The sequence below is a fragment of the Girardinichthys multiradiatus genome, chromosome 13 (genome assembly GCF_021462225.1).
Source record: "Girardinichthys multiradiatus isolate DD_20200921_A chromosome 13, DD_fGirMul_XY1, whole genome shotgun sequence".
Taxonomy (NCBI): Eukaryota; Metazoa; Chordata; class Actinopteri; order Cyprinodontiformes; family Goodeidae; genus Girardinichthys; species Girardinichthys multiradiatus.
The window spans coordinates 6,422,794-6,446,364 of NC_061806.1; the positions used below are offsets into that span (position 1 = coordinate 6,422,794).

The 23,571-nt window shown below is 42.4% G+C and overlaps 2 protein-coding genes across 2 annotated transcripts in view; both read right to left on the reverse strand.

Annotated features, from left to right (window-relative positions):
- Window positions 1-12,358, reverse strand: part of sacm1la (SAC1 like phosphatidylinositide phosphatase a) — a 48,358-nt gene extending 36,000 nt beyond the window's left edge. Inside the window, exons 1-4 of the mRNA XM_047384552.1 lie at window positions 12,209-12,358; window positions 8,053-8,150; window positions 7,771-7,845; window positions 7,536-7,663 (exon numbers count right to left, since the gene is read on the reverse strand). Coding sequence (XP_047240508.1) covers window positions 7,536-7,663; window positions 7,771-7,845; window positions 8,053-8,150; window positions 12,209-12,237 — 330 coding nt within the window. The 5' untranslated portion in view covers window positions 12,238-12,358. The remainder of the gene's footprint in view (window positions 1-7,535; window positions 7,664-7,770; window positions 7,846-8,052; window positions 8,151-12,208) is intronic.
- A 4,146-nt stretch (window positions 12,359-16,504) lies between these two features.
- LOC124879374 lies at window positions 16,505-17,381 on the reverse strand. Its single transcript, XM_047383902.1, has 2 exons — window positions 17,064-17,381; window positions 16,505-16,922 (listed from the first exon to the last, which is right to left on the reverse strand). The coding sequence occupies exons 1-2, from the start codon at window positions 17,294-17,296 to the stop codon at window positions 16,505-16,507; spliced, it is 651 nt and encodes a 216-aa protein (XP_047239858.1). The 5' UTR covers window positions 17,297-17,381.
- Window positions 17,382-23,571: the final 6,190 nt, after the last annotated feature.

A 23,571-nucleotide genomic window follows, 5' to 3' on the forward strand; every position in this document is an offset into this window, starting at 1 on the left:
GACCTCTTGCATAATTTCTTGGGAATGTATTTCAAGTTTATGTCTGGGTAAGTATGAATTTGTTTGGGCCGTGGACATTGGTTAGTCATACATTTGTCTTTTTATTTATTGTTTTTTACATAAGCCTAGAGGGTGTCAATAAGGACATCAGCATTTTGATGTGTGAACACTACTGTTTTCTTTTAAAGTTATTCTCCATATATGGACAAGGCGGAAGCCCAAAAACTTAGAGCTGTGTTCTACAGTACAAGCACATATTTTATGTGTGGATATCTTGTTAGGCACGAGCAGGAAGGCTGCAAGGGCCTATTGTAATCGTAGGATTTCTTATTATTTCGTTGCGTCTTTGTGGGGCAATTTGGGGACTTTGCCATGCACCAAAACTTACACAATTTTACCCAAAGTTGTCCCCCGACGAAAATTTTCATTCCTTAATGTTGTCGTCAGTGGCCATGACCAAACCACTTAGCCACGCCCCCAAACGTGAGGCCGAACCGTAAGTCGTAGAGATCTGAAATTTGGCACACAGGTAGAGCTCCTCAAACCAATAAAAAAAGTCTCTTGGGGGTATGCCCTAAAAACCACAAGAAGTCGGCCATTTTTTGGCCGTTTTTCACTTTTACTCACCTCGAACTTTAATGAACTCCGCCCAGGGATTTTGAACTATCGGCTTCATATTTGGTCAATATGCAGTTAAGGCACGGGGGATTAAAAGTTATAAAAATTTTCGGCCATGTTTAGTAGGCGTGGCTGGGGCACGAAAATGGCGTTCGCGCCCAAAGTGAAAAAAATGCAATAACTTTGCCAAAGAAATGCCAAATCACACCAAGTTGGCATGAAGGAGGACCTTCGGGTTCCCGATTATCCTATGGGGTCATATGCTGACATCATCAAAGCCACGCCCTCTGAGAACAGGAAGTCACTATTTTTACTGGGAAAGGTCACTATCTGGCTGTCTATACTCAATCAACTTAAAACCGTGTCAGGTGACTGATAACTAGCGGGTCTAACTCCGTTTGAAGCACAGTGACTTTTCATAAAAGGGCGTGGCCGTGATGGCACAGCGAAGTTGGACGTCATGCCATGGCCATACGTTTGGCTTTAATTTCCAGATACATCATCTGACCTGCACCAAATTCAATGTGATTGATCCTAGTCCAGTCCCCAAAAGAGATCTGATGACATATTTGGTGGGCGTGGCCTAATTCGTCCACAGCGTCCCCTAGAAAGTTTTTAAAATCAGCCCCAAGCCATGCTTTGACCGAGGAATCTGAAATTTGGTACACCTATGTAACTTGTCAAGACCTACAAAAAATGTCTCTTGGAGGGTTGGTCCAAACCCAACAGGAAGTTGGCCATTTTGGATTGAAGTTGCCATTTTGACCCTAGATTTGCCCTTTCTAGTCCGCATATCTGAGCGAACTCCTCCTACAGCTTTTGACTTAGAGACTTGAAAATCGCTCGGTATGCTCTTGAAGCAATGGGGATCAAAAGTTATCAAAAGCTTTTTGATGCATGAAAGCGTGTGGGCGTGGCTACGCCTCAAAATATGACTTTTCGCCATAAAAGACGAAATTGATATAGCTCCTGCAAGGAAAGTCACAAAGACCTGAAACCTTTTGAGATTGATCTGCCTCTGGCCCTGAACAATATTCACTGATCAGATGCTGACATCATAGAAGCCCCACCCCCTGAGAACAGAGAGTATCATGTTTTCCTTTAGAGAGTCAATTTTTGATGTTCTTCACCTAATCAATGTGAAACTGTCCCAAGTAACAGATAACATGATGGTGTAAGACAGTCTCCAGTACTGACTGGTTTAGCTTCAGGGTGTGGCTGTGGCAGCGTGGCGAATTCTGATGTCACGCCATACGTTTGGCTCTAAATTACACATGCATGGTCCGATTTGTTCCAAACTGAATATGGTTGATCTTTGACAACCCCCAAACCGCTCTATTGGATTACATTGGAATTTGGATCAACAGCGACCCCTAGGACACTTCAAGGGCTATATCTCCCTCATACATCATCGGATCCACCTGAAATGTAGTATACATGATCATAGGTCAATGCCGAACATGTTGACACAGTCAATTGATGACATCACTTTAGCCCCGCCCACTAAGAAACAAATGAGTCTAGCTTCCATCAGAAAGGTCCGATTTACGGCAGATAGTATGCATCTTAGCATAAAAATTGTCTGGTCAGGTGTTTCAATCTAATTTCCATGCCAAATCAAGAGGGGTAGCCATCATGATTAGTAAGCAGTACAATTAATTGCATCTAGTATGCATACAGACAATGCTGGGCGTTATGTTATAGTGGTAGGGAAATTATGTGCGCTCCCTGTGGTTTTAGTTTCCGTCTATGCTCCAACATACTGGGATGACTATACATTTTTTAATACCTTCTTTTCAAATATTCCTAACATATCCACCACAATCTCTTAGTTGGTGGTGATATAAATTCTGTGCTTTCATCCTATGATTGTAGTGCAGTTGGAAAAGTTAACCTGACTAAATCTGCTCAATTCATTAATTTCTTGAAACTTATGGTCAGGTTGATGTGTGGCGCTTCTGAAATCCTACTTCACATTCATATTCATTCGTTTCCCCTGTTTAGGAGACGTATTCTCAAATTGACTATTTTTTTCCACAATAAACGGATCTTACCTTTTGTGAGTGAATGTGATTATGGGGCCATAGTCATTTCTGACCATGCTCCTCTCATTATGAAACTGATCATCCCGGTCACTCAATCTGTGTATTGTCTTTGGCGACTTAACCCCTCACTTTTTTTCTGTACTGTCTGGGAGTCATTAAAGGCCTACTTTAGGGGTCAAATAATCTTTTATTGCCTACAGAAAAAGAAGAAAAGCTCAGAATGGTTACAATGGCTAACTGATGAGATTCTGAAATTAGACTGTGAATACAGTCACTCCCCCTCACAAGATTTAGTGAAGAAATGTTTGTCACTTCAGACTTCAGACTGAATTTAATACCTTGTCCATTCAGCAGGCCGAATATCTAATATCTAAATCTAGACATGGGTACTATGAGCATGAGGAAAAGGCTGGGCATTTGCTTTACTTTTCCAGCAATAAATAATAATCAAGGTGTTAAATGTTGCAATAACGCGGACATTAATACATGTTTCGTTCGTTCGTTCGTCGTCTTCCGCTTATCCAGGACCGGGTCGCGGGGGCAGCAGACTCAGCAAAGACGCCCAGACGTCCCTCTCTCCAGACACCTCCTCCAGGGGGAGCCCAAGGCGTTCCCAGGCCAGCCGAGAGACATAGTCCCTCCAGCGTGTCCTGGGCCGTCCCCTGGGCCTCCTCCCGGTGGGACGTGCCTGGAACACCTCCCGAGGAAGGCGTCCAGGAGGCATCCGGTATAGATGCCCGAGCCACCTCAACTGGCTCCTCTCGATGTGGAGGAGCAGCGGCTCTACTCCGAGCTCCTCCCGGATGGCCGAGCTCCTCACCCTATCTCTAAGGGAGTGCCCGGCCACCCTACGGAGGAAGCTCATTTCAGCCGCTTGTATCCGTGATCTCGTTCTTTCGGTCATGACCCAAAGTTCATGGCCATAGGTGAGGGTAGGAACGTAGACCGACCAGTAAATTGAGAGCTTTGGTTTTCGGCTCAGCTCTCTCTTCACCACAATGGACCGGCACAGCGCCCCCATTACTGTGGCAGCCGCACCGATCCGTCTGTCAATCTCCCGCTCCATTCTTCCCTCACTCGTGAACGAGACCCCGAGATACTTAAACTCCTCCACTTGAGGCAGGAACTCCCCTCCAACCTGAAGGAAATTTTACCAATCACTGTACACTTCTGAGTCATTAGCTAATCCATCTGAATTAGAAGATTTTTTTGTGAATGTTAAACTCCCCTCAGTAAGTTCTGATCTGGCTGAAGTATTTTTCTGTGGCGGAAATCATTTTTGCAATCAAGGACATGTAAAACTGTAAGTCCCTGGGGCCAGATGGCTTTCAAATGATTTTTCAAAAGAAATTTTCAGATTAGCTGTCCCCTATATTACTGTCGGTTTTTGAAGAATCTTTGGTTACACCAACATTACCACTGTCCGTGCGTCAAGCTGTAATCTCGCTATTACTTAAGAAGGATAAGTGGTCTGACCTCTGGACTGTGGTGCATATCAATCTGTCACTTTTAAACACGGATGCAAAAATCTTTGCAAAAATCTTGGCAAGGCGACTTCAGCAGGTGGTCCCCACGATTGTCTCGCCTGACCAGACAGGGTTTGTAAAAAACCGCCAATCTTTTTTCAACATTAGGCGTTTGTTTGATGTGTTATACACTCCCACTCGTTCTGGTCAAAGTAATGATTGCAATGGCACCATTGACAGTAGCTGTACAGCTAAAGTCAATTATTAAAAAGGTATAAATTGGTTGGGCACGGAGCATAAAATTTCTTTATATGCCGATGACACACTTTTTTATATTTCAGATCCTCTCACTAACATTCCTGAGTTACTTATTTTGCTTTAAAATGTTGGAAGAATATCTGGTTACAAGGTGAATCTTCAGAAAAAGTGAGCTCATGCCTGTGACCCCTAAAAAGGTGAAACTTGCAGGTACTATTCCTTTCAGATTTAGCCTTAAAAAATTTTTAATACCGTGGTATTTGGGTAACTCATAGTTATAGTGAACTTGAATCTTAAGCAGGACATTGCCAGATGGGAATACTTACCTCTCTGTCTTGGGGGAAGAATTAATTCAGCCAAAATGAATATACTACCCAACTTTCTCTGTGTTTCAGAGCCTTTATTTGGAACAAAAAACCTCCGGATTAGCAAGAAGGTGCTGCAACTGCCCCTTGATCAAGGAGGCAGGTCGCTTCCAATTTTGTTGTACTATTACTGGGCAGCTAATATTAGGGCATTATTGTATTGGCTGAAAAAAGATACTCCTGTCCCCAGCTGGGTGGCTTTGGAGAGGGCCTCAATTGCATCTAGTTCTCCCTCTGCATTACTTTGTTCTCAGTTACCTTTTGAACAACTAATGTGGACTTATACTTCTAGTCCTGTTGTCATCCATACAGTCAAAATTTGGAATCAATTTAGGAGATCATTTAAATTTACAGAGTTATTGTTTGCCGCACTCTTATCAAAGAATCACATGTTTGTTCCATTAACCGATACAGCTTTTGATGCCTGGGATTTGAAATCGGTGCATTCACTTTACGATCTTTATATAGATAATAAGTTTGCCTCATTTGAACAGCTGGTACAGGAATTTGATATACAGTTCAATTCAATTCAATTCAAAGATACTTTATTGATCCCCGAGGGGAAATTAGAATTCCAGTACAACCCATCCAAACATACATCATGACACAAGACAAGGGGGGGACGGGCCACAGAGGCTTTGCTGCCCACTCACAGGCGCTGCCCTTGCTAGATGAGAAAAGAGGCTACATTAGGAAAGTAGAGGGAAAAAATCATATTTCACACTTTATCCTTAGCAGGATACAGTTTGAGATTGCAAAAAACCTCAGCACAAAGAAGCAACAAGTTTACAAAACAACATCATGCCAGGAACGGTGAAGGTGGTGTGAGGGGAACATATGTTTATCTTGAGAATGTGTGTGTGTGCAAGTGAGTGTGTGCAAGTAAGTCCATGAAGCACTGTCCCAGAGGCCATTGTCCTTGATGGTACGTTGGAATGTTCATCAACCGGCCACAATGTTCTGAGCAGGTCCACAGATGTCCTCAGGGAAGGGAGGGGCACAGGGAGCAGAGTGTCATGTTTACATAACTTCCAGGAGAAGTTGACAATAGCCAGCCATCAAGGCCGTGCAGGGGAGCCAGATTCAGAAAACAACAATTATTTGGGTTAGGCTGACTCTTAATTTTCCGTCAGCCTTGAGAGTCTCGCTGGTGCTTCTCAAAGGCGAATCCAAACAGCCAAATTCCTGGTCTTTCGCCAGATCCGAGCGAACAACTTTCTCCAAGATTTATCCCATTTCACCCCTGAGTCCAGGAACCGCAACCTGCCCGCAATCCTGTGTAAGGATCACATCCAGTCTGCGATTCAGCTCACGTAACATCTCAGTCTGAGTGCTGATCGCCCTGAAGATCCCATCATACATGCCAGGCAGCCTTACAACTGCCAGAACTGCTGCTGACACTCTCCGAATTTCTCGATATACCAGGTAACCGCTGACTCCAAAAAGCAGAAATCCTGATATCAAACATCCAATTATATACACATCTTCCACATCCTCGACTGACATTATCGTCAAACACACAATCCTCCACTTCTGCCAGAAGTCCATCGTGTATCCAGAGAAAAACGTCCAGTCCGGACAAGTTGGGCTCTCCTTCACCCTGTCTTCTCCTCGAGAAAATGTTATCAATTGTATTGAGAGACCAGCTGACCAAATCCATAACTAAGAATTTGGAAGGTATGCAAGAAGAGGCTCCAAAGACAAGACACAGAGCTGAAGCAGGGCAGATATGGGAGGGGGTGGGAGACAGAGAAAAAGCGTCCTCCTCCACCGAGAGCAGAAAGAAACAGATATACACAGGTCACAGTTCTTTATATATCTGCAATTAAGACATTTTGTCCAATTCTCCTGGTTTTCTTTCTCACCCTTCTGCTTATTTTGTGGATGAGATTTTGCAGTACTGAGATCTAATAGAACAAGTACAGACATAAGTCTCATTAGTGACTTTCACCAGTGCTGTTTCATTGCTATGTCGTGCCCTGAAACCTGCACAGCTAAAAAGCAGCTTTGCCTTCATTGTTTGATGGAAAGATAGAGCTGCTGAAGCAGCTTGAACTGAGTGTTAAAGTCCTACCATTCAGCACTCAAAACCATTCAAAACCACTCTTTTGAAAAATAAGAAATGCTGTTATATAAAATTATTTTAAACATTATCACCACACGCAAACTGTTGCCCTCTCCACAGGACAACCTTATGGTAAAATATTTAGACCGGACTTTTATTGCTTTGTATGCTATTTTCTAAAACACTGCTGACTCAAACCTGATTTATTCATAAATCAGGTTGTGGTGCTTTTTATGAGTTAAAATCTCTGTGTATTGATAGTGAAGTTAGAAAAGTAATCATTTTTTTTTATTCTTCCTCTCTTATGTTGTGTCTGTTAAAACTACACAGATGAACTTATAAAACTCTGCAGCTGAAATAACTCCACAAAAATGTCTCTCAGACAAATCTCAGTCATGCCGATGTCTTCATAATAATGTAAATCTAATTATTAAAAGTATCACTAAAACTAAGTAATGCCAAGTGCAAATTGTCATTCTTAGGTTGGTCTATGTATAATCGGATCAGCCAGAACACATGCTATTCCCAGTTCTGAACAGGGCCATGTGACTTGGTACAAAGTGCAATCCATGCATGGTAACACCGCCATAGGAACAACTTTCTAGATCTGCAGTATATCCAACTGCAAAATGTACATTCTTGTCCCCTTTTTGAGTCTGTAAAAAAAACAAGAGAGCATTTTTCATAGAGTACAAAAGGTTTGAACAGTCTTGCCAACCTGTATCTCTGAGAGATGAAGCACTGTCTTCTTATAGGAGATCACATCAAAGTCCACAGCCTTCCACACAGCATGGCCAAGGAGGTTGCCTACATTCCTTTTCCTGGTTATGACAATCAGGTACATCCCTGTGCAGTAAACATTGTTAGTTAAAACTCCCTATTTTTGGACACATCAAAGACATGCTAAACAGAATACTTTACAACATGCATACTAATTATCACTGGGCACCTACCTGCAACCAGGCGAATAGTTCCCATGATCCCACAAATAGGTCTGGTTACAGCAGAGGGAGGAATATCCTGTCTACCTATAAAACCAGCAACAATAAGGAGGTTAAAGCGAAATTTTACATGTTTTTCAGTCTGTCCTCCTATCTACTGCCGTTAGAAAAATCATTATTTGTTTACGGAATCACTGAGGTCTAGGTTTAGCAAAATCTCTCGCCATGAAACATTCTGAAACAATTCTATAAGATTAGTATAAGTACAAAGGTGTTGTCATTCAGATAGTCTACCTGTGAGGGTCATCTCATTTGAAACTCGGTCAATGACCAGGACAGCATCAGCCCCCTCATCACAGGCCTCAATGAAGAACTTTTCAGGGGTTGTGTGTCTATGAGGAAAACAAGTTGAAAACATAAGGTTTGAAATTCATAAAGGTATGAGATTCTCTAAAGACAATAGACACAGGTGGGGCAAGTAGGTAGACATTCATCTGACAATAACTTTCATTACGTGACACTAGCTGAATACAATCTGAACAAGCACACACAGTAATTAGATAGGCTCAAGAAACAACTGAGGGAACAATAAATTGTCATAAAAAGAAGAAATATTTTATTGAAGTGAATGCAGCAGAAAAGAGAACATCAACATTCAGTTTTCAAAGCTTGCATTTTATTTCCTGTAAGCCTAAAGGGCAGCAGGTCTGCTATGGTATGAGGACAAGCCAGGTTGTTTTTGCTATCGCTACAGTTTTTTTTTACAAGTCATATTTGATACAGATGACAGGTCAACTGATCCTCTTGAATCATTTTTCCCTTAATGTTGAACTGCTTCTGCACTATCTAGACGTATTAACATCACTTTCAGGAAGTTTCAGAGATTGGTTTTCGCTTTTATCTTATACGTCCATTTTCTGTAAACTGGGAAACACCCTGGACAGACCGCCGATGAGCCGCTGGGCCAAGACAGAAACACATATAAACAAATCTAACGGATGATTTAAATGCACCAGTTACCCAAACATTAATGTTTTTGGGAAATGGAAGGAAGCCGCGTCACAGGGGTATTTGAACAGACAACACCTAATTAAAAATCAATTTAATATTATATCTAATATAATATGCTTTGAGCCATACTTTGATCCAGAGGGATTTAAAAACTTTAACCAAAAATACATATAAAGGCTGTTCCCATAAATTTTATTTTAAAACTATTCACGATGAATTAATTTTTTAAATGTTGAAACACCTACAGACTCTCATACACTTTAATTTAGCATATTCTCCTTGTGTTAGAATTGTAACAATTGGCATGATGGGCCAGCCGATGCTGTTTGATTTTCACAATAAGTTTGCTGGCTCAAACATTTTGGTGGTTTACCACCAGAGGGATGTACTTCCAAGTGAAATTGTTGGCCTCTGTTCTCACTTTTAATAATTTTGGCTAAACATGAGCTAAACGTGCCTGGACTGGGTTTAGGCTTCCAGGGAGTGGTAACAGCACAGGGCTGTACAGCAAGGACTACTGGATTTGCAAAACATAGAACAAGGAGAAAATTAATGTGAAAGTCGTGTAAGCATCTAATTTGTCTGTCATACTGAGAAAAGACCTTGTCTTTATTTCAAATTGTTTAGTGCTCATTTAATTTAGCAGTGCTATATTGACCCTTGATGGTTTTCGTACAAACTTGGGTGTATGAAAAGTAGAAGATTTGTATGAATAGTAATTAAACATGTAGTTGTTATGAACACAGAATCTAGCTCAGAGATCAAACTTTATTGAACTGGGTTGAGTCACATTTCTGATGATTTACAGTGGCTTGTAAAAGTATTCGGTACCCCTTGACCTTTTCCACATGTTGTCACATTACAACCACAAACATAAATATATTTTAATGGAATTTTATGTGACAGGCCAACAAAGTGGTATACAATTGTGAAGTGGAACAAAAATTATACATGATTTCTTTTTTTATTTCTACACAGATAAAAAACTGAAAAGGGCATTTTGAAAAAGTATTCAGCCCCCCGGAGTCAATACTTCGTGGAACCACCTTTTGCTGCAATGACAGCTGCAAGTCATTTAGGGCATGTCTCTACAGCTCAAGCTCATTCAGATTAGATGGAGAGCGTTTGTGAACAGCAGTTTTAAGATCTTGCCACAGATTCTTGATTGGGTTTAGGTCTGGACTTTGACTGGGCCATTCTAACTCATTAATATGTTTTGTTTTAAACCGTACCATTGTAGCCCTGGCTTTATGTTTAGGTTCGTAGTCCTGTTGGAAGGTGAACTTCCGCCCCAGTCTCAAGTATTTTGCAGACTCCAACAGGTTTTCTTCCAAGATTGCCCTGTATTTGGCTCCATCCATCTTCCCATCAACTCTGACCTTCTTCCCAGTCCCTGCTGAAGAGAAGCAACCCCAGAGCATAATGCTGCCACCACCATATTTGACAGTGGGGATGGTGTGTTCTGAATGAGGTGCAGTGTTAGTTCTCCACCACGCACAGCGTTTTGCATTTTGGCCAAAAAGTTCAATTTTGGTCTCGTCTGACCAAAGCACCTTCTTCCACATGTTTGCTGTGTTCCCAACATGGCTTCTGGCAAACTGCTAACAGGACTTCTTTTTTCTTTTAACAATGGTTTTCTTCTTTCCACTCTTCCATAAAGACCACATTTGTGCAGTGCACAACTAAAGGTTGCCCTGTGAACAGATTCCCCCACCTGAGCTGTGGACCTTTGCAGTTCATCCAGAGTCACCATGGGCCTCTTGGCTGCATCTCTGATCAGTGCTCTTCTTGCTTTGCCTGTAAGTTTAGGCGGACGACCTTGTCTTGGTGGGTTTACAGTTGTGCCATACTTTTTCCATTTCCAGATGATGGCTTGAACAGTGCTCTGTAAGATGTTCAAAGCTTGGGAAATATTTTTATAGCCTAAACCTGCTTTAAACCTATTCACAATTTTCTTCCTGACCTGTCTGGTGTGTTCCTTGGACTTCATGATGCTGTTTGCTCCCGAATATTCTCTCAACCAAGCTCTGAGGGCTGAATAATTTTGCACACTGCACTTTTCAGTTTTTTATTTGTAAAACATTGTTTTAAATCGTGTATAATTTTGTTCCACTTCACAATTGTATACTACTTTGTCTTTTTCATAAAAATTACTATATACATATATATATATATATATATATATATATATATATATATAATATTTATGTTTGTGGCTGTAATGTGACAATGTGGAAAGTTCAAGGGGTATGAATACTTTTACAAGCCGCTGTAGTATAATCCAGGAGCAAACAATTTATTAAGCAGAGTGGATTATAAAAGTTGCAGACCCGTGCTATAGACAATCACAGAGACTTGTTCCTCATCACAGTACAAATCAAGAGAACACAAAAATATGGCTAAACAGTTTACTTCTAGCTCCACGTTTAGAAAAACATATGCAATAAAGTTCCATAGTACAGCAGATTTTTAAAATTTATTTATCTTTGACATAGTTATTTTGAGTTCGTAGATCTTTGCCATTTTGTGTTTGGTTATATATATTTTTTTAAAGCCAAGTGAAATAAATAACATTTTTAATTAATCATGAAGAAGAAAAGGGGTTGAGCAGCTTAAATCCCTGAAGTAGAAAACGCCCATTCAGCTGCTGTAGTGACACAGCTACTCTTTTGTTGTTCTTGCATAATCTAGACTAGTCTCAACATGCATGCACTAAATGAAAACAACAAAACTATTTATTTGCAACAAACATATCTTCAATTATCTAAAGTAGACAACATTTGATTTTCTCTGGTGGTTTGATCAATCCAGAGTAGCATCCTTCACGCCGTTTGTGACATGAGGTCTGGAGATTCAACTTCTACAGACATACATGTTCAGTAAACTGCCAAACCTCCTACTGCAGAGGGCTGAAGAGGAGGCCTAACAGGTAGGACTGGGTGACTCACATTGTAACTGAATGTGTATACGAAAGGTGTGATTTAAAAACAACAGCGTTGTCAGGTAAAAAAAAAAAAAAAGGGCTAGCTTTCACTCGAACAGGGCATTTGCTTCACGAACAACTGCAATTAGAGGTACATGGTGCTTCACGGAAGTCAGTTTAACACAAATATGGAGCAAGAACACAGTGACTTCTCTACGGTGTGATATTGATAAGCAGCAGGATATTGGGGACATGACCGATAACCACACACACCAAATGTACTGACTGATCCCAGCCTTGTGTGCGTTTTTCATTATACATGAGTTAAAGGTGAAGCTCGGCTGACTCCTGCTCTGCCTTTCGATCGTGTCGGCAAACTTCAGCCTAGACTACTGAACTTCTGGTTCAGTGTTAGCTTCATTTGACGCCGTTTTTCTTCTTCAGCTATCATTAGAGTTGGACTGAGAGAAAAACAGCTAACAGGATAGCTACCGAAATTAAACGAAGATTACTTACAAATTGTATCTTTCATAGGCGGTCGCCATTTTCCTGCCGACTGGTTGACCTCAGTGACGACAGCAGAGAGAGCGGCTTCCTTGTGTGTTGCCAGTTACGTGTCTGACAAAGCGCACAATGGGGAGTGCTGAAAAGCAGCTTTCCCTTCCAGCACAGTACAACCTGGCACCCACGCAAAGTGTGAGGATGATTGGTCTTTGTAGTTCAATGCGATATAACGGTGCAAAATGCGATGGTTCCTCCTTGGATCCTTAAATACTTTTTTTCTTTATTTATTTTGACCAATACAAAATAAATATAAAGAATGTGTAAATATATAAAATAATATACATAAATATAAACACAATTTGTACGTTTAGCATATACAGTAGGCCTATGTTGTGATGGTGGGTAGTGTTGAGGTAGGAAGACTTTACTGGCCGTCCGTTAACTCTTACATTACTCCTCACCTCTCATCGACTCTTTATATTTGGCACCCCAAAGGACAATCCTCAGTCAGAGATCAGTTGTACGTTTCCACAAGTTTATTAAAACCAGTCTGTATTCAGACAGGGAGACATCACACTTACACGGCTACCTGGAAACCTCTGTGTTGTCTCACTGGGGGTTGCGTTACATTACATTTTATACCCCACGCTGCTATGCAGTACACATACACAATCATTCTGTCTGTGGATGTCTCCCCAGCAACAGTATCAAAGAAACAGAGATACATTTCATCATTTAATTAAAGAATTGTTTCCCACACGTCTTCAGGAATCTTCAGGGAGAGGAGTACCATGCCTCCCCAATACACTGTCAGCTTCTCACGATACAGACAAAAAACACCTGCAAGCTTTAACCTTGAATAATCTTATCAAGCTTAGGTCCTTTGGTGTTTGTAGCAAGATGCTGCATATCTTCTATAAGTTTGTTGTGGAGAGTGTGATCTCTTGTGCCATCATCTGCTGGGGAAGCAGCATCAGAGCCAGGGACTTAAAAAAGCTCAACAAGCTGATAAAGAAGGCTGGCTCTGTTCTGGGGACTCCTCTGGAACCTCTGGAGATCATTGTGGAAAGATGGATTCTTCATAATATGAAGAACATTATGTTTTGTATGACCATGAGAGAGGTGGGGGCTAGTTGTTCTGAGAGACCTTCAACAGCATCCCGGGTTAAGTTGGCCAGTCGTAGTACATTGTAATTAATATAATTAATGCGGTCTACATTCTTGTTAGGAATTGTTGGAATAAACGGTGAAATTATGGGCATATTTTCAAAGCTGGCTGCTACTTGATTCGCTAATTTATTGTCATCTAGGACTCCTCTAGGCACTCCAATTGCATCAATATAGGTGGGAGAGTTCTGCGTGAGGTCAAAGGAGTTAGGTGCGTGCTTCCTTAACACATGTCTGCGCCTCCGAGCTGTTAGGGTAGAGGGTAGATGAGTGTTATTAGTTCTTTTTATGACTTCACCAATTAACATCAGAGGTGCCTGTAATCTGACCATAGCACACATTCCCCAGGTTTCCTGAGGGATCCTAATCAAAAGTCTCCTGTCACCACAATAATAGTATAAACCAGCTCTGGCCCACCTTCCAATGTTTGCAGCAGGTTCAGTTCTGTTACACCAATCCTGTGGGATTTCATCTACAGGGGTTGGACAATGAAACTGAAACACCTGTCATTTTAGTGTGGGAGGTTTCATGGCTAAATTGGACCAGCCTGGTAGCCAGTCTTCATTGATTGCACATTGCACCAGTAAGAGCAGAGTGTGAAGGTTCAATTAGCAGGATAAGAGCACAGTTTTGCTCAAAATATTGAAATGCACACAACATTATGGGTGACATACCAGAGTTCAAAAGAGGACAAATTGTTGATGCACGTCTTGCTGGCGCATCTGTGACCAAGACAGCAAGTCTTTGTGATGTATCAAGAGCCACAGTATCCAGGGTAATGTCAGCATTACCACCAAAAAGGACGAACCACATCCAACAGGATTAACTGTGGACGCAAGAGGAAGCTGTCTGAAAGGGATGTTCGGGTGCTAACCCGGATTGTATCCAAAAAACATAAAACCACAGCCGCCCAAATCACGGCAGAATTAAATGTGCACCTCAACTCTCCTGTTTCCACCAGAACTATCCGTCGGCAGCTCCACAGGGTCAATATACACGGCCGGGCTGCTATAGCAAAACCTTTGGTCACTCATGCCAATGCCAAACGTTGGTTTCAATGGTGCAAGGAGCGCAAATCTTGGGCTGTGGACAATGTGAAACATGTATTGTTCTCTGATGAGTCCACCTTTACTGTTTTCCCCACATCCGGTAGAGTTACGGTGTGGAGAAGCCCCAAAGAAGCGGACCACCCAGACTGTTGCATGCCCAGAGTGAAGCATGGGGGTGGATCAGTGATGGTTTGGGCTGCCATATCATGACATTCCCTTGGCCCAATACTTGTGCTAGATGGGCGCGTCACTGCCAAGGACTACCGAACCATTCTTGAGGACCATGTGCATCCAATGGTTCAAACATTGTATCCTGAAGGCAGTGCCATGTATCAAGATGACAATGCACCAATACACAGCAATACTGGTGAAAGATTGGTTTGATGAACATGAAAGTGAAGTTGAACATCTCCCATGGCCTGCACAGTCACCAGATCTAAATATTATTGAGCCACTTTGGGGTGTTTTGGAGTAGCGTGTCAGGAAACGTTTTCCTCCACCAGTATCACGTAGTGACCTGGCCACTATCCTGCAAGAAGAATGGCTTAAAATCCGGCTGACCACTGTGCAGGACTTGTATATGTCATTCCCAAGACGAATTGACACTGTATTGGCCATAAAAGGAGGCCCTACACCATACTAATAAATTATTGTGGTCTAAAACCAGGTGTTTCAGTTTCATTGTCCAACCCCTGTAGAAGCACAATAGCATTTGGAGAGGTAAAATTGAAACATGTGTAGCTTCCATTGCCTTTATAAAGAGTAAATGGTCCAACAAGAGTTTTAATGTTAATGGGCGGAAAAATATTAGCCAGTGTGGTACAGTTAGTGGGTGTAGCTGCCTTGATTAGATTTAGCATACAGTTATAGCCCCAAGTATCAGAGGGGTACAGAGGAGCAGGTTCAGTATAAAGGGAGGGTCTCGCAGCTGCACAAGCTACACAGTTAGACATATGATTTTCTTGCGCAGTCTCAGCCATCCATTCTAGCCATAGGTTAGCTTCAGTAAATCCTGTTTCCAATGTTATAAGGTCCTTCACAGTATATACATCTACATAATGGACAAGAGACGGCCCAGGACTGGGAGTAGGTGATGCTAGTTGTACCTTAATAATGCCTTTAGGGTCTTTTCCTGATTTGTCGACACCTATGACAAAATAATCCCCATTACTTGTCTTAAGAGATCGTGGGGTGAGTTGGACATATGTCAGATATCGAGTGGTGAATATGAGGGGATTCGCAGGTCCACCAGGTGTTGGTGTGGCTCTAATCAAGGATATATTCTTTTGTAGCTGTCTTAAGTTGTTCATGCGGTCATAATGATGAGTGTAACTGCCTGGTCCAGTGTTCCACAATACCTGATCCCAACTTCCACACGGATTCCGAGACAATTCACTGGGGTGGCCTCTCAACACACACATATAGATGTCATAACCACGCCAACCCACCTGGTTGGTTCCACAATTAGTAATGTTACATAAGTCAAGTTGTGCTACCGTGATTCCTTTAGTATTAGCATGAATGGTCAATTTGGCGCCATAAGGGTCACACTGGCTGCGCATAACTATAGAAGGGGGCTGTTTAGTTTTGGTGCTCCCACCGGTGCCCTCCATTTTGGTTATTAGTGCGGCCGCTAGTACTGTAATTAAGCATGCCTGGAACCGACAATGCAATGGAACTCACTGAAACTTAATCATCCTGTGAACTTTAATGAATCTTTTCAGAGAGAAGATAAAAAGGATGTCTTCTCAGTCCTATTAATTAACTGTGTTTCTTAATTAAAAACAAACAATTACTGGGTTCACTACAATCCTTATGGCCCCTGAACAGTAAGCACAACAATAGATGAATATAATAAAAGAGTAAAAATGCAATAGCATATAAAATATAACTTTTGTTAAGTAAAAACCGTAAATTGAAAATGTTATTTTTATTTATTTATTTGTTTTCTCTCGTACTTTCGTCCTCTGGGTGGCGCAGTCTAGTTGTTCGTTGGTCCCTTATACAGGTGACATCTTGTGTGCTGGTGTCTGTAGGTCTTCTTTCTTCAACAACTAAGGTAGACTGCCTAGTTGTCTGACAGCTCAGGGGATTATTCTGCCCCTTGTGATGAAGCTGTGTTTCCTCCGATCTCCTCCAGGGGTCTCCCTGGTTCCGGTGCCTCGGCGCACTGGCTCCAATGAAACCACGTGTTTCCTTTGTCCTTCAGCCTCACTGCGTGGGATGTCCTCTCGGTCACCTGGTATGGTCCTGTGAACTTTGGCTCCAACCACATGACTCTCGACCACACCCACTCGACCTGGGGTGTTGTTGGCTCTCCTGTAGATCTCTCAGATCCCAGAACCTTGTTGTAGGTTTCCACCACCATCTGTAGCTGAGAAAAATAGACTTTGTGTGACAAATTCTGGATATCACCTGTAGATGTCAGAACTGCTCCTCGTGGTCCCGGAAAACTCCTTCCGGTTTCCAGCTCGTATGGAGTGTATCCTGTGGTTGAGTTCACTGAACACCTGATTGACATCAAAGCAAGAGGTAATGCATCAACCCATGATAATTTAGTCTGTGCACAGATTTTAGCAGATTTGTTTTTCAGGTTTTGATTAATTCTTTCAACTTTTCCTTGGGACTGAGGGTGATACACCTTGCGAAACCTGTGTTTCAGCCCCAAACTGGACTCCACCTGTTGCAGCTCCTGGTTCTTAAAATGGGTTCCATTGTCAGCCCTTATCTTTTCAGGAAACCCGTGTCTGGGAATGTAATGGTTAATGAGACATTTAACCACAGTTTTACTATCTTCCTTTTTTGCTGGCCATGCTTCTGGCCATCCTGTGAAAGCATCCACACACACAAGCAGATATCTGAAACCTCTTACTGACTGCACCATGTCTGTATAGTCAATAATTATTTCCTTTCCTGGCCTTGTGATTAAAGGAAATTTTCCCTGCAACGGTGTCAAAGTTTTCTTTGGGTTGAATTACCCACACACTGTACAGCATTTCACAAAGTGTTTCACCATGTCTGTCATGAAAGGATGCCACCACTCCTTCAGATTTTCCAGCAATGTGTCCTACTCCATGTGCCTCAGAAAAAAGTTCCTGTTGAAGTCCAGGAGGGAACACCACCCTACCATCTGGTCCTCTCCAACATCCTGACTGCTGTGTAGCTCTTCTCATCCTCCACATGTTCTTCTCCTCAGGGGCTGCTCTGCTTTGCAGCTCCACTACTCTCTCTAAGATCAACTGTTCTCTCACTTCCTCCTCTTCAGCCACCATCATCATCTGAGCAATATAACCTGCTATTATCTTGGCAGAATAGTCAGCAGCCCGATTCCCTCTTGCTACGTCTGAATCACTGCTGTCATGTCCTTTACATTTGATCACTGCTACTTTTGCTGGTAACAACAAGGCTTCTGCTAGCTCTTTCATTTCTGCTTCATGTTTTATAGGTTTTCCTCCCGCTGTCAAAAATCCTCCTCTCAACCACTGACAGAGTTCCAGATGAACGGCTCCTGCTGAGTAAGCTGAGTCTGTGTACACATTCACTTCCTGCCCCTCTGTCAATCTGAGTGCTGCTATTACTGCCATAACTTCTGCTCTCTGTGCTGATTGGTGTCCTTCCAACCTTCTTGCTTCCACTGTTATCAGTCCTGATTCTGTCTGTTCTACCACAGCATAAGCAGCCTTCAGTCCTTCTGCATCATGCCTGAAACAACAACCATCTGTGATCAGCTGTCTCACCTGTGGTCCCTCAAGGGGACTGGCTTCTTAATCTGGTCTTACCTTTTCTTTCATGCTAACCAGCTCTTCACATTGATGTGGTTCCCCTCGTGTTATTCCATCCGCCATGTTGATTCCCTCGTGAGTGAAGGTTATGTTGGGTGCCTCCAAGATTTTGCTGAGCCTGTATTGTCTCAGAGCTGTCATGGTGAAACTTTGAGAGTTCACATATGCCACCACACTGTGAGTTGTTAAAATATTCAGAGGGTGTCCCATCACTAAGTGAGCTGTTTTTTGAATTAATTTTGCCAACCCTGCTGCATATTGTGTGCATTGTGGGTGGCGTTTTTCCATGTTATCCATCATTACTGAAACGTACATCAGCACTATCCTCTCTCCCCCTTTTTTCTGAAACAAAACTCCATTTACTGCCAGTTTTGTTACAGAAACATCCAAATAAGATGGTGTGGTGTAGTCTGAGAGCGTAAGCTCTGCCGCGCTGGAGAGAAGCTGCTTTAACGCAATAAAGGCTTCCTCTGCTTCCTGTGTCCAATTAAGGGCATTATTGAGATTGCACATGCCCTGTTCTCTGACTACGTCTCTGAGGGGCTGTGTGAGATCGGTGTAATCTGGGATGTAGTACCTGCTGTAGCCTGTAAGGCCCAAAAATGACAGCATGTCTTTTACCTTAAGAGGTTTAGGGTGTGTTAAAACGCTTTGCTTATGTGAACCTGACATGCTCGTGCTTCCTGCGGTGATAACTCTGCCCAGGAAGGAAACTGGCTTCCTTGCTATTTGTAGTTTATTTTTACTGACCTTGAATCCATGTTTATGCAGATGTCGTAGCACGAGTTCTGTAGATTGCAAACAGAGCTCCGCTGTAGATGCTCCCAGTAGGACGTCATCCACGTACTGAATGAGAGTCACGTTCTGTGGTAGGGGGCAAGTTTGTAACACATCTTTCAAAACCTGGTTAAATATACCTGGGGAAGGGTGAACCCTTGTGGCAGACGGGTGTAGCGCAGCTGCTCCCCACCATAGGTGAAAGAAAAAATGTCTCTGCACTCTTCTGCTAATGGCAAACAGAAAAAGGCATTAGCTAGATCAATACATGTGTACCACTGCTGTGAAGGTTCAAGGTTGGAGAGAGCAACATAGGGATTTGGGACAGGAACAGTAGGAGTCACCAGAACTGAATTTATTGCTCTTAAATCATGTGCCATGCGGTATTTTCCAGTACCTTTTTTCTCTACAGGAAGGATGGGTGTGTTCCATGATGAGGCTGAGGGTTCTAACACGCCTGCTGCCTTCAGGCCTTCAATGGTGTCTCTGATGCCTTCCTGAGCCTGTTGTTTGTGTGGATACTGTGGAACCCAAATAGGCGAGGGAGATGCAACCTGAAAAGAGACTGGGGCGCAGGGGGTTAATCCTACATCTGTGGGCCCTTCAGCCCATAACTGAGAGGGGAGTTGCTGCAAAAGAGCTGCAGCTTTGGGATGATCTGTTTTTTCTCTTCCATGATGACGTGTGAGCATCTCATGCTGCAACAGGACTTCATCAGTAACTGTACATTTTATACAGTATGTGTCTGTGCTTTTAGAATACCTTAAGTTGGGTGACTGAGGTGTCCTGCCAGTCCCCAGCCGCCAGAGGGCGCTTTACCACTCCTCCCAATTCCTTAGCTTGATGCTCAGGATGCAAAGAAAGAGAAACATGAGGAACAACTTCATCTGACATTAAATACCATTCTGCTTGGTTAGGTGTTAAATCAACTGTTGCAGCCACACACCCAGGAGCCACATACATTTTTTCTGGATGAAATTAACCATGTCCTACCTTCTACTGTTTCATTAAACAAATCTTGGTACCATTCAGTGTGACAACGGTTGTAGAACAGAGTGACATGGGGTGGGTCAGATGGAGAGGTGTAGGGGCAGAGACTTTGAATCCAGGGTTTCCACAGCTGATACACAGAGAAGATGCTGCATGGAGAAGGTGTGGTCAGCAGTCCCCAGTATCTGCATATTCCTCTGCAACTGGCTGTAAAAGATATTGTCCATGCTGAAGCATCTGTCCACATGCCAAAGAGGAACCATCTGGAAAAGTTATTGTTAACCCATCAGTACCACACAACACTGATGCTCCCAGCTTCACTAATAAGTCTCTGCCCAGCAAATTAACAGGTGTGCTGGGTGAACACACAAAAGGGTGAGTTACTCTCTGAGTCCCAGTCTGAACAGGAAGTGGTACAGTCACAGGCAGAATTTGTGCAGCCCCTGAGAAGCCCATCACAGAAACAGCCTTGGTAGAGAGCAGTGGTGTAGGAGGTTGCTGTGTTATGGTGGAATAAGTAGCTCCAGTGTCCACTAAAAATTCAGACAGTTCTCTTCCACCTTTGCAGGCAACATGGGGTCTGCCGTGCCCACGCTGCCTTGGTCCTTGTAGAATATAAACTATCTATGTGTGTAATATAAACTATCTATGTGTGTAACTGGAATGTGTGGAAATAGGAGGGTCAAGCTTAGGGAGTGAAGCATAGAAAGGGCCTAGGGGAGTGAAAACATAGGGAGTGAGAAGCATAGAGAGTGCAAGGTCATAAATTAGAAGAGGACAGGGAAGGCCAGAGACAGGGGAGGATGAGTTGCATATTACAATCAGAAGTATTCCTTATTTGGACCTAAGGGATTGTTATGTTATGTTATACATGTGTGACATGATATATGTATATGTTGAACACACCTTTGAGACTGAATAAAACGAGCTGGAAGCAAGAGTTGATCAGAGTTGGGTTTGCAGCTGCTTGGCACTCCATCTCTCACTCTGCAGAGGCGAACATAAGTAGATTGTACTTGTGTTTATTTCACTCTTTGAAACATGTACCCAAATCAACGGACCCGGGGAAGCAGAGACGGCTTCAACAATTGGAGGCTCGTCCGGGATTTGGAACAACAGGAGAAAGAAATTCGGACCACTGACGTGGACCAACAGACATCAGACACGGGCTAGCCAAAAACTACAGAACAGGTAAGCAGAAACCTGTTTTAATCAAAACTCTGCTTTTGGATTTTCGATAGGCTAAATTAATGTTGTGTCTGATGTCTAAGTAAGTCTGAGTCTGCCAAAACGTAAGAAAAAGAGTGTCAAATGTTGACTAGGATTTAAACAGGTGAATAGGAGGTTGTTTTAAACTGGTGAATAAGATGTTGTTTTAAGAGAATTACAAGACTTAGTGGTGGTATTGTGTGGAAAAATATAGTAGTTTCTCGAACGTGGCGGTTCAGAGTACGTCCTCGACGGAGGTCTACTGTTAGCTGGGTTAGAGGCCCGAGGAAGTGAGAAACCTCAAATTCTATAGAAAAGGTATTGTGTGGAAAATATAGTAGTTTCTCGAACGTGGCGGTTCAGAGTATGTCCTCGACTCAGGTCTACTGTTAGCTGGGTTTGAGGCCCGGGGAGAGTGAGAAACCCCAAATTCTACAGAAAAGTAAATACACTGAGATCAGGCACAAACACTTGGGTGTGAATGCTGTGTTTTACGTGAGTTCTGCCTCAGTAAAACCACAAAAAAAGCACAAACACATAGTCTGAGAGTAAGTCCTGTGAAGTGATGAACTGTGAGCTGACATAAAATTCAGCAAGACCAGGCTTTTTGGTAAAAAACTCATGAGCTGTGCGCAGAGGAAATAATCTGTGTTACAGACATTATAGGCGGAGTGAGTACAAACTTGTGTGTGACTGGAGAAGCAGCTGTGGAGAGCAGCTCTCTCATTGCAGGTGACTGAATGCAGTTTTCTATCTGGGAAACCTTACGGTGACAACAGAAAGATAGACTGCTGATTGCTGCTTTTGATGAGTAACAAAATATTTCTCTGTGAAAACTCAGATTACAGACGTCTGCATAAACACAGAAGGAACAATATAGGCGGTGGAAATAACACCGTAAGATATAGAAAGTTCTGTGAGTTTGACATGTTTTTCTTAAAGAGCCGTGAACAGCAGTTATTATAACTGTAAGACTGGCAATGAGCTGTTAGTTGGGTATAAACCGACAACAGACTTGTTAGGAGTAAAAGAATGAGCTGTTAGTTGGATAAATAACCAACAACAGACTTGTTAGGGTTAGAAAAGTGCATAAGCTGTGAGACACACACACACACTGGCCACTAAAAACAGCCTTCTGGGGGTTGAATGTGTTCTGATGTCTTGAAAGTTGGTCAGAATTGAATGAGTGAGTGACTGAGATAACGCATTAAAAATATATCTTTTAGAAAAAAGGATAGTCGTTGTTATAAGATGGAAAGTGAATTTAATAGAGAAATTGATATCAGTGCAAAAGAACAGAATGTTTTATTGAAAACCATAGAAAATCAGCTGTTAATAATGAAAACTGCTATTAAGAAAACATTTGAATACAAAGAGGAACAGAAGTTGGTTAAACGGATGGATTCTAAAATAAATGAAGAATTGTCAAAAGATGGAAAAAGCAAGACAGATAAAGAGAGTGTTGGCAAGTGGTTTGGTTTGAAGGAAAAAAATGCAAGAAAGGAGAGAGATTTGGCTGAAAAAATGTGTAGAGACAGTAGTCGGTTGAGCAGAGGAAAATGGAAGGACCTGGCAAATAAAGCAGAAAAAGACGAAAGGTTTTGGTTACAAATGAGATTCTTGTGGCAGAGTAGTGATCATGCTATGACTGAGAACAGAGACTGGAAAAGTAAACAGATTAAGGATAGCAGTACAGTTGAAATGCTGCCATCCTATGAACTTTTAGCAGATCAGCCCGCTTTATCACACCACAAGGCCCCCACCTCTCCTCTTACTGGCTTATATCCTACACTGCAAGTTACTAGGGGACAAGTAAGCGTGTGTGATTTACCGCCAGTAACTGCTCAGGCTCCTCCTGAACCCCCCTGCTCGGCCCCCACCTCTCTTCTCTCCTCACATTCCACTGATGGGTCTGTATTGTCAATTGGAGGATCATTCATATCACAGGCCCCACAAACTGATCCATTTGCTGACCGGCTATTATGGGACAAACTGCGGCCAGTTTCTGGCCCAATAAAGTGTTCCACTCTGTATATTTCCCATTCATCTAGTGATATGGAATTGGTCACACCTCTGAAAGCCGATGTAACCGAGGGCTCAGTTAATATGTCAGTGTCAGGGAAATGGATAAAAGACAAACCACCGACTGCAGTAACTTATCATATGCAGGCACCACCTATTACAGTACAGAATCAGACACCAATTGAAAATGAGGAAGCTATGTTATCTTCCTCAACCCCAAGGCCACTAGTACCTGAGGCTATGCCTCCCCCTGCTGGACATGGCTATAACATGAGACCCTGAACTCAGTCCAAATCTTCTTATATGGGTCCACTGTTCTAACAACAATTTGGAGCAAATAGATACAAACCTTTTGCACTGGGAGATCTTACCACTTTGT

Excerpts from the sequence above, each read along its gene's own strand:
- LOC124879374 (XM_047383902.1), bottom strand. The coding sequence starts at position 17,296 with ATGGTGCAGTCAGTAAGAGGTTTCAGATATCTGCTTGTGTGTGTGGAT. Across the intron at positions 16,923-17,063 it reads AGTTTGGGGCTGAAACACAG|GTGTTCAGTGAACTCAACCA; the intron begins GTTTCGCAAGGT and ends GATGTCAATCAG.